This window comes from Brienomyrus brachyistius, chromosome 9 (assembly GCF_023856365.1).
Source record: "Brienomyrus brachyistius isolate T26 chromosome 9, BBRACH_0.4, whole genome shotgun sequence".
Taxonomy (NCBI): domain Eukaryota; kingdom Metazoa; phylum Chordata; class Actinopteri; order Osteoglossiformes; family Mormyridae; genus Brienomyrus; species Brienomyrus brachyistius.
This window is the reverse complement of record NC_064541.1, coordinates 20,775,986-20,787,023: the sequence shown is the minus strand read 5'-3', so window position 1 is coordinate 20,787,023 and position 11,038 is coordinate 20,775,986. Positions and strand designations below refer to the sequence as shown.

At 46.0% G+C, this 11,038-nt stretch overlaps 1 protein-coding gene across 2 annotated transcripts; it reads right to left on the bottom strand.

Moving 5' to 3' along the window:
- Nucleotides 1-2,183: 2,183 nt before the first annotated feature.
- Nucleotides 2,184-10,269, bottom strand: zdhhc11 (zinc finger DHHC-type containing 11). 2 transcript variants are annotated; one of them, XM_049026771.1, is made up of 11 exons: nt 9,735-10,269; nt 7,443-7,664; nt 5,981-6,159; nt 5,717-5,818; nt 5,463-5,587; nt 5,078-5,233; nt 4,835-4,950; nt 4,144-4,202; nt 3,673-3,736; nt 3,257-3,338; nt 2,184-3,168 (listed from the first exon to the last, which is right to left on the bottom strand). In XM_049026771.1, the coding sequence occupies exons 2-11, from the start codon at nt 7,662-7,664 to the stop codon at nt 2,978-2,980; spliced, it is 1,296 nt and encodes a 431-aa protein (XP_048882728.1). In that variant the 5' UTR covers nt 9,735-10,269; the 3' UTR covers nt 2,184-2,977. The 2 variants fall into 2 exon arrangements, with proteins under 2 accessions (XP_048882728.1, XP_048882727.1); XM_049026770.1 differs by having other exon boundaries at nt 2,184-3,171; nt 9,735-10,267.
- Between the last annotated feature and the right edge of the window lie 769 nt (nt 10,270-11,038).

Here is an 11,038-nt window from a genome sequence, read left to right as displayed (position 1 = left end):
GAAGTATTTTCTTTTTACCCTTAAAAGGATTGCGGGACCAGTTGTGGCGTCTTTGAGCCGAAGATGACCCTTTTAACGGGGTTTTTAAATGCTTCGTAAAAGTCTTGGGGTCAAGGTCATGGTGTATTGATATTTTTACCCACTTTTGTTCAAAATAGTCATGTAAACCATGTACCGGAAACGCGTATTGGAAAATATTGGGTCTTCGTTAATTTGAACAGGGTGGCATGTCGATTAGTGCTATTATTTTGAGTTGGGGGTTTGAATCATATCCCTCAGTTTCTGTTCACTGTTCCTGTTCTCTCCATGGTGCCCAGATCTCAGCCAGGGCCTCTTGCTCAGCTCCAGAGCTCCATGCTGGTTTCTGTGTCTCTCCAAGGGAGCACGCCTAGGCCCCCTCAGGCCTGGGCTCTCTAATGTACTTCATGACATTGTCCCAACCTTCTGCCCTATGCTGCCTTAGGATAGAAGATGGATTCAATTAAACTGAATCTAAATAGTCTCTAATGTGTGTGTGTGGTCTGGAATGGACTGTCTCCTCACCCAGCCTATCTTGGACCCCCGAATAGACCCCACCCTCTGGCCCTGACCTGTATAGGCAGTTTATGAATGCAAATGGAGCTTTTGATAACATTGTATGGATTGTAAATTATGCAGTAATATATATGAATTGGGGACAGTGCCCTAATATGGGTTTACTGGTGCATGACGAACTCGCTTAGAGTGAAATATTCTTCTGAGCACCATTTGGCTTTATAATTGAAGCACTGGGATGTAACCAGGCAGCTGGGAGCTACAAGTGTCTGTGAGCGGAGCACGTTTACAAATACATTTCAGAAAAATGAGTCCAAGGAAATGTGACCTGGCTTCAGGCCAAGTTCAACTGGTATTTTGGGACTTTCTACAGAGGACAGTTGTGTGTGTGTGGGGGGGGCAGTGATAGGGGAATCGAATCATTCCCCCCCCCCAAGTGAAAATGATTCAGGGTCCATATTGTGGCGGCAAACATACTTCATGGATTCAAACCTGCTTGAATAAAAAGGTTAAACTTTCCTTCTGGTTCAGCTTCTCATTTGTGAGCCAGAAAATTGAAATAATGTGATATAAACCACATTCTGTGCTGCATTTTACAGATTACATCATTTCAGAAGAGTCTCACCATGCGATATGGACCCGGCCATAAGGGGTGGGCACGTATGACGGGGGGGGCAAGGGTGCCGGAGCATCTGCCCTTCTTCTGGAAAGATTGAAACTTGCCCTCCTTTTGAGGTTCTAAATGCATTTTTTTTTTATCACTAACATCCATCCATCCATTTTCCAAACCGCTTATCCTATTGGGTCGCGGGGGGTCCGGAGCCTATCCCGGAATCAATGGGCACGAGGCAGGGAACAACCCAGGATGGGGGGCCAGCCCATCGCAGGGCACACTCACACACCATTCACTCACACATGCACACCTACGGGCAATTCAGCAACTCCAATTAGCCTCAGCATGTTTTTTTTGGACTGTGGGGGGAAACCGGAGTACCCGGAGGAAACCCCACGACGACACGGGGAGAACATGCAAACTCCGCACACATGTGACCCAGGCGGAGACTCGAACCCGGGTCCCAGAGGTGTGAGGCGACAGTGCTAACCACTGCACCACCATGCCGCCCTTATCACTAACAATCAGGTAAAATTTACCCAACTGACACTCCTCCCGACTGTCAGAATTACCGAGGTGGGACCCCCCCCCCCCCGTAAAAATTTACCCTCCGTTCTCCCACTCCCATTTGAGCCCCTGCCCCTCAAAAAATCTGGCAGCGAGTTAAAGTGGAAGAAGATTTGTAGCTAGAAATTCACACTATATGACCAAAATAGTGGGACAGCCAGCCATTACACCCACAGGAACCTTTAAACATACCAAGACAGGTGTGGAAGAGGAGGCTCACACAGACCTCCGACCTCAACTCCATCTCACACCTTTGGGATGACCTGGAGACTGCGAGCCAGGCCTTCACATCCAACAAATGCTCTTCTGGATGAATGGCCACAGATATACTCCAAAATGTTGTAGAAAGCCTCCCCAGAAGAGAAGGGGGGGATTTAGAGTGCCATGTTGGTGTAACGGCCAAAAGTCCCAATATTTTTTTCTGTACGGTGTAGTTCAGGTTACCTCAAAGGTTAGTAAGTCGGATGGATTAAATTTATGCAATAGTGTTTATTACAAAACGTTGATTTCAACCGCCCAGTGAGTTTTGTCACCAAAAAAGGGTGAGAATAGTTCAATTTAAAGGCTGAACAAAATTTCACTCGCGGAAAGAGAAGCAGCTTTTAACAAACCCCAACAGCCTCACCTAGTGGCGATAAGTATATTGCAGAGGCTACATTCGGAAAGCGCGTTAATTCCACAGCCTTCTTCCGATCCATAGTACGAACACAGCAGCAGACAGCAAGCCGGCCAAGATGGTGGCTCCCAAAATTCACCTTGCCAATGCCCCCGGCTGTTGCTTTTCTGTTCAGACTATCAGTTTCCAGATCAGCTGAATGAAAAGTTCTGCTTTTTAAAGCCATACTAACAGCTGAATAGCCATGATTCTGAGTGATATGCAAGAGACCTCGACTTTGACATATATTAAATAAAAATTTATTTAACAACAGACAAGAAAAAAGAGGGAAAATACATGTCTCATAACAAACATGGAAAAACAAGCTGACAAAAAGTCACTTAATAAAATGAGTAAAATGCGGCAATAAAAAAAGCAACATTTGTTCTCAAAATATTCATTCGTTTCTGCAACATGCAACATCCCCTCCATATCTACATTCAACGCAGAACACAGAACCCTAACCCTATCAGTCTCACAGAACCCTAACCCTATCAGTCTCACTGCCAAGGGAGCTTGACGCTCAGCGAGATGCGATCCACGCCCTGGCTGTACAACAGTCTGATATCGCGTCCAGCCCTTATGGGACGATGAGCTCAGCGCCAATGCTAGGGCAGTTCCTGTGGCTGTGAAGTCATTTGCCACTGCTGGTGATCCACCGGGGGCTTCATGACGGAGCTTCCCAAAGGGTTCTGGGCAACAGGTGCCCCCTCCCCCGACACCCTTCTGGGGAAACCTTGGGCCGCCATCCACTCGTCTTCGCTTTGCCTCCGAAAAGCAGCGTCGTCTGCGTCGACTCCTCCTTTCGGCAGAGACTTAGCATTACCGCAACATTCGAAAAGCAATAAAAACAAATCATGCCCTGATAGGTGAAAGTACAAGCTTACCTGGTAACGTCTGTGAGTGTGATTTGGCCAAATGATGAAAAGACGTCACTGCATTGCCAGGATTGTGCCGAAGACCATCCATCTGAAACACGTTCAGTTATGAATTCGATTAATTTATGTAGCAGATATTTTTAGCTAAAGTGAAGTACGACTGAACACAGAGTTAGAAAATCCCCAGAGCAACGGGGGGTGAAGGGTCTCGCTCAGGTACCCAATGGGGAAGCGACTTTGCCGTCTCTGGGATCTGAACCCACGCACAGGCGCAGAATTCTGACACAATAATCCGCATCCAGTTAAACGCCTTGACATTCAATATGAAAAAAAGGCAAGACGCCAAACTAACCTATCAACCTATCACAGTCAATCCGGATCAGAGTAAAGCGGTAAGCCTGAACTGGGTGTTTGGTGAAGTTTACCTCTGTACAGAACGCTGCCGAGAGCGGACCGGCAGTCTGGCCTTTATCTTGATACCGTAAGGCGCTGCGGGACGACAGAACATGAAACCAGATCGGCGAGATCCACAGAAAGAGAACAACAATCAGCTATGGGGCTTTGAGGCTAGAATTTTCAAACCTCTGCAATTATTCTCTAGATCAAGTTACTCGGGATGCATAGAGAGAGATGTGACTGACACACTAATTCTACGTTATTCTCATAAGAGACTGCAGACACTGAACACGCTGAATCACTATGATGTTAACAACACAGCGCCCAGTCAGCTGCCAATACTGAGTGTGGATTCAGAAGCAGGGGAGATCTTTGGTGTGTCTAGTCATAATTTCTTGAGGAAAGTTGTAAAAGGACAAAACAAATACAAGCTATTAGCCTTAATAAAGCATAATGCAGTGTGTGTGCAACTATTAAACTCCAGCAGGACTGAATCTTACCTGGCCTTTCCAGACAAAGGTCCATCGCAGTCAATGGGTGTTTCCACATGGGGCAAATTCTACAACATATATATAATAAATAAAGCAACAGTTTAAAGAGCACAAGATACCCATCCGTTCTCTGTAACCGCTTGTTCTGTTCAGGGTCATGGGGGGGGTCCGGACCCTAACCATTCAAGCTGTGGACGCAAGCAGAGGAAAAACCCAGGATGGGTAACCAACCCATCGCAGGGCACACTGACATGCCAGTCACTCACACGCCAGGCACAACTACGGGCAATCTGGTGACTCCAATTAACCTGAGCATGTTTTTGGACTGTGGGGGAAACCAGAGAACCCAGAGGAAACCCCATGATGACGAGGAGAACATCCTCACGCGGAGTCATGGGCGAAAGACTCAAAGCACAGGCCCAGAGGTGAGGCAAGAATGCCAACCACTGCATCACCGTGCTTCCCCATACAAGATGCCCTCACATACCAAACTAACCAGTAGCTGACCAGTTATGGCTGAACGACATGCAAGATGGACTTCCTTGCCATGCTTGTATTAGTGCTTTTTAAATCCTTTGCTCAGATTTCAGGCTCAGATTACACATGCATTCAACGTCTGGAGTCAAATGCTTTAAGGGAGTAAATTTATCACTCATGGGTTTGTTTTTATAGGTTTCGTCTGGTTCAGAGCCGCCTTTACCTGTACAGAGACCGACTTGGAGGATGCGGACTGAGCAGCTGTTTCCACCTTCTCCCGATCCGTCTTAGCGTGACGTTGCTTCACAACGTAGTCGTAGGTGCTCATGTTCCTAGTCACTGCGTACGGAGAAAGGGGAAATGCTATCCACTTCCCCGAACTTAACTCAAGAGCCATGATAACTAAGCATGTGAGGGGAAAATGTCTCAGGGTTTCAAGCAGGTGTGGTTAAATGGAAAGACATACGCAGGTAGATGTGGAAGCCAAGAAGGTGGCCCAGGAGCAGGAAGGAGACCAAAGCCAGCAAGAACGTGGCAAACGCCAGGACCAAGAGCCCAGCTTGGGTTGTCTCCAGGGGCACCAGCGGCAGGAATACCAACCACGTTCCGTTCTCACGGATGCCTACAAAAAAAAGACAAGTGTCCTTTCAACTCACAGGCCAGCCAAGTCTTTATATAGTTACAAGTAAACTAAGGACAGCCATCGGCAACGTTAAACGGAAAAAGCAAACGCATGTAAAAGAGTGAGAGACTTCCTGAGGGTAAAGGACAATATGTCCAACATCAGATTAAAGATGCAGATGTTCAGTCCTCGGGGTTCATACTAAACTCTAAGAGTGACTGGCTCTTACTGTGAAAGTGGGGAGACGTGCGGAGGAGTGCGGGGTCAGCCATGACCTCGATGAAGATGAAGAGGACGAGGAGAACGAGCAGCAGGAGTCCCAGAGCCGCCGAAACCACAGTTACGAAGAAACACCTGAAAAATATCCCCAGTGCATCCATCAGTCCCACAGGGAAACCGGCCAAAAGCTCCCACTCAGACTATGGAAAACCCAAACGGCCAAAGTAATCTCTGCGGGGGGGCTTTGCCTTCACTCGCCCTCACCAGTAATTCTTCCCACCCACGCAGTTGTTCAGCCACTTGCAATGGTGGTCAAAATCCGCTATGCACTTGTTGCAGTTACTGCAGTGTTTGACTCGAGAGCCTCTGAAAAATAAAGAAACCCCCCCCCCCCCCCCTCAGTTAGCATTCAACAGGAGGATGATGGAAATGCACGTTATGGGAAACCAAAAAGAAAAACTAGAAGCTACTGTGCCCAAAAGATTCCCAAAAATGTTTTGTTGTTTTGTTTGTTTGTGAGACACATACACGTCGACCTCACACAGGTGACAGTGCAGGTTCTGGATGACGTGTGGGTGCTTCTTCCTGTCCAGCACAGGCATGGGCATGGAGTAGATCTTCCTGGCGCGGACGCTGGGGTCAGCCGGGTCGATGGACACTGCCAGCAGGTGTGACACAAGGTGGAAGACGAAGGTGATGCTGAACACCTGTGTGGTTTCAAACGTTAAGGACCAGAAGAGTGAAGGTGTCCATGAAAGACAGGGAATTACGTCGACACAAATGAGGGGAGACAACACCCATTAACACAGAGGCAGACCCATTTCTGAGGGTCAGAGGCAGACGCATTTCTGAGGGTCAGAGGCAGACGTATTTCTGAGGGCCAGAGGCAGGCGTATTTCTGAGGGCCAGAGGCAGGCGTATTTCTGAGGGTCAGAGGCAGACGTATTTCTGAGGGTCAGAGGCAGGCGTATTTCTGAGGGTCAGAGGCAGGTGTATTTCTGAGGGTCAGAGGCAGACGCATTTCTGAGGGTCAGAGGCAGACGCATTTCTGAGGATCAGACCCCACAACACACCACCCCCTCATGCCTGTGCGAAACATATATACAAATACACAGACAAATCACTGAATGGCTTTAAAATAATAATTTGTCTGGAGGCTGAGACAGAAAAACAGGTTTCAGAAACAGCTACGCTGCTAAATATTACACATATGAAAACAGCAGAGTGTGGACACAAACAAACTATGCTAGATATTTACCTACAGCAGACAAAAAGAAAGCAAAATGGTTTTGCTAAATGACTGAAAGAGCTGGAAAGCCAGTTATGACAGGATTTATAGCAAATAACTGTTAACATAACATCTACAAAGGAATGCAGTATTCTCCTACAACTAAGCAAAATAATAAGGCACATTTTCCCTGCTCTGAAGAACCATCATGAAGAAGCACTTTGGCTGAGTGCAAGATGTGGCCCTTTGTACTATGACAGCATTGGGTGTTTTATAATAAACCCCTTTATTGTAGGTATTACTAAGTGAGTGACATAAACACGGTAACGAGGTGAGGATCGATGTCACAGATTAAGGGGCAGGGTGGTGATGACACTGGAAGCCCGTGAGAAAGTCCTCATCTGGGCCTGAGATACCAGCAGGTCCAGGAACCATAACACCCTTTTCCATCACGCCATCGCACTCCTCAGTCTTAATGCAGTAACAGCGAGATAAGCCAGACAAGAACTGTAGTTCTTAATTATCTAATAGAAACAAATCAGAGTTAATTAACGGAAAAGAGAATACACATCCGCTATCCATTTCACAGAAATAATTTTGCAGTTTTTACAAAGCTTTTCATGGAAGGAGGCATGTAAAAATTAGTCAGCGCTAACAAACAGTTGTGAGGCTTGACAGGAACCGTAACCTCAATTTAAAAAGATTAAACGCACATACAAAAAAAAATCACAGACATACATTTTACACGCAGGACAAGGATACAGCGTAAGCAGCGGATGTCCATGGTGGAGGCAGCAAGGGGATATAGATCCCGAACGCAGCCACAGCCATGTAGCTGTAGACCAGCCATCCAATGAGCTGGAAGCTGTGGAGCGGTAGGGACCACCCATTAACGCGGGAGTGCGCCGGCGGCATCACCAGCTCGTTATGGCAGTCTCCACTAGAGGGAGCTGTGCGCCGCAGCCTCCGGGCAAAGGCGTTCATCTGGAAGGGCGGGAACAAGGTCAGCGTGGCGGCCAGCGCACCTTTTCCTTCCGGAAACACGCAACAGAAACGCGGGTCTTACGCTGCTAATGCCACATTTGCCAGGGAAATGAGGTGGCTTACAGGCACAGAGCTGTATTTATGATTAAAGTGTGCAACCAACATGCATATCATATACTCATGAGGGAGAAAAGGCAGGTGGTTTACGCTTTTTTGCGAATGCCGTGTTCAGTCCTACCTGCTAATCCATTCCACTGTAACAAGGCCCGTACCCATTCCCTACTCCCTACTGGTCTTGAAAATGGAACTCCACAGTCTACGGAGGTTATGCAATTACCATTTTATTCAGATGGCCAAGGGAAAAGCCAAGATTGTACAGGCAAATGAAATAACACTTTGTGAGGGCCTGTCAGTTCCCTGTCCGAAGCCCCCTGAGTTCTGGTGAAGGCTCAGATTTTTGGTTGGCTTGTGGTCTGCATTTGGTGGCATTACAGGGGTACTTTCAGTGCAGCACGTGCAGGTTACCACGTTGTACCACAAATAGCAGACTGCACTTTCTTATTTAAGGAAATTATCAACCGAAAAACTAAGCAGGTACTTCCTCTTAAAGCAAACGCATCGTGTTCTCAGATAATCATAGATATAAATTTCCTGCTCCTTTAATTTCTACATTCAACAAGGTAGAAGAAATATTTCAGAGAAAATAAAGTGACAGTAACCCTAATCTCCCCCAGGTTTGGCCTATACCACAATTAAATAATTAAACTCAGGTCTACATATTTCTCTTCATCATATCCAGTTTAATAGCAACCATATAGCAGTTAAGGGAGATTTATTAACAGGAGATCACAGAAAGGCTAAACAAGGCTATTTAATGACCACGTCCCTGAAACACAGAGGCATCTCATTTGCGCAGAATATTTTCATCTATCTATTCTGAGAAGGTGATCCTGGAGTCCACCCAAAAATAGCACACATCTGATGTAATGATCCGGGAGATCTTTTGGGTTTTATTAAAGGAGACGGCTCTGCTGCTGACACAGCTGGTAGGACGTCTGTCTCCAGAGAGAGAGAAAGAGAGAGAGAGAGAGCCCGACATATCACAACACACATTTAACACAGGGATCCTAGACCACAAATCCTGTCGCTGTTGGCTCCTGCTCAGTAGTTCCTTCGTTCAGAATCACAATACATCGATCAGTCTCCTATTTCAGCATTGTCATTAGTTTCTCCGCCTTGCACTTTTGTCCAAGCATACGTTTCGTTCATAGTGATCAAGTCCTGTTACGCTGTACCGTGTTTGATCAAAACGGTTCCATAAACGGTGATTTTAGATTTACAATTCCCGTCCCATGTAACTGAATAAATGCAAGATTGCTTTAATGAAGATTCTTCTCGGTCACACGTAAACTATGAGAGTGGATCATTCCACACCATATTTTAAAAGTTAACTCCCATCATTCATCGCCCTCAGAGCAACTTGAGAATAAAAAAGTACCCGGTAAAGTTCCTTTTTTTAAAAAAAAAAACCATTCACAGTTGATGTTTAAGATTAATTGAGGTTAACACCCTTCACCAGCGCGTTAGTCCCTGTGGAGCAAACAAGAACTTCCTGCGCTGAATGACAGGGAGTGAGAGTCAGTTGCCTAGCGAAAGGTCTCCCTGTTTGCGCTCCTGTCCGTCGGAGGAGTTCGTTACGGGTTGTTTTGTTTAACAAATAACGCAAAGTCCCGTTTTTACAACCGGGAAAACGGAAAATAAAGTACACATAAGCTCACCACGGCCTGACATGCGGGGATCAGCCCAAGGATACAGTTACCAAATGTTGCATGCTTGGAAAAACAGCAAACAAAACATGTCAACAAAAATCCAAGCACGGCCAGACGTCTAATTTGAAAAAAGAAAACTTTAACGTACAAAATTTTACATATTTGAAGACAATAGGTCACAGTGTTAAGTAGACATTTTCTACATGACATTTCAAGGCTTTCTAACAGTTTAACCAAATATATAATCACGCTATTCGAATGCATATATACAACTGGCAATGATAAGATGCCGTATACTTACATTCAAACGAACATGCGCCGGATGCAGAATAGAGAGAGATGATTTTTACGGGACCGTCAGGATAACAGAGCACCGTCCAACCCCCCCAGCCGAGCTTCCCGTCTTGATCCCCATCGTCTCACTAATAACTAATCAGTGCGCAGGTGACTCTCCAGCAAAGGCACGTAAGGGACGAGCGGCCAAAACAAGCGAGAAATGCTGCTTCGCTGCCCGCCAAAAGTAAGGAAACGGCAAAGCACCCCCTAGGAAACACGCGCGGATCCTCTCGACGCCGTGACTGAAAGCTGCTATGGAGACTATGAGCCGCGGCTCGCCTTCCCCCTCCGTGTTGTTAAAGTGACCCCCGGCCGCCGAGCGCACCGGAGCCGGTCCTGCAGCAGGCGGCCGGCTTCGGCTTCACGTCGCAGTGCAAAAGTTAGGCGCTCGCTTCTGCAGCACATATAAATTAGAAAGTAAGATATAGCGCAAACAGCATGGTATTCTGTATTATGGACGAAAAGGATAGTGCGGGCAAGACATCAACCCAGCCTGGCAAAGTCAGTACTGTAAGGAAGCTGTTTGACTGGTTTGGTTTTGTTTTGCATAGTGGGGGTGCAATTGTAATGTAAAGAAATTCTACGAAAACGGTTTGCAGCTTCTGTTTGCATGTACCAAGAACACATGAACGACCAGATATCCACGTAAATATAAAAGCGTCAATAAAGCAACTGAGATTTTGTGTACTATGCAAGCTAATGTTCAGGCCTTGTACCGCACCTTGTACAGTAACTAGAGACTGGATACGTACCCAGGTTAAATGCAACAATAGCACTTCTGCGTTAAACACAATGGTCCCTGATAAGACTGATAGCATATAGTTTGGGTTTCTTAATCCAAAGCTTTCTCCGTAGCTAAATGAGGTGTTGCCAGTACAGTGAAATCCGCATATACCGATCACGTTTGTCTGGGAGAAATCGATCATTATTAAATGACCATTATAACAGATTTCCCCCTTTTTCTCAGGCAGATTTCCATCTAACTGACATTTGTATATTTATTGCATGAATATAAGGTAATAGAAGGCACAGGATATTTGTAATGGAATGATTCTGTCCCAGGCTCTTTGATCCATATAAGCAGTCGTTCACTATAACCATGATCGCTATATGCAGGTTTCGCTGTACTTGATGCGGAAGTGGCATTCCCGTTTTTAAAGGCGTGGATGAATGTTTTTAGTGACAATTTACTGTGGCATTATTAATTACTGCTTCAGACAAATATATAAGCGTCAAGCAATATCTTTCCTTTTTTTAGGACCTTTATAT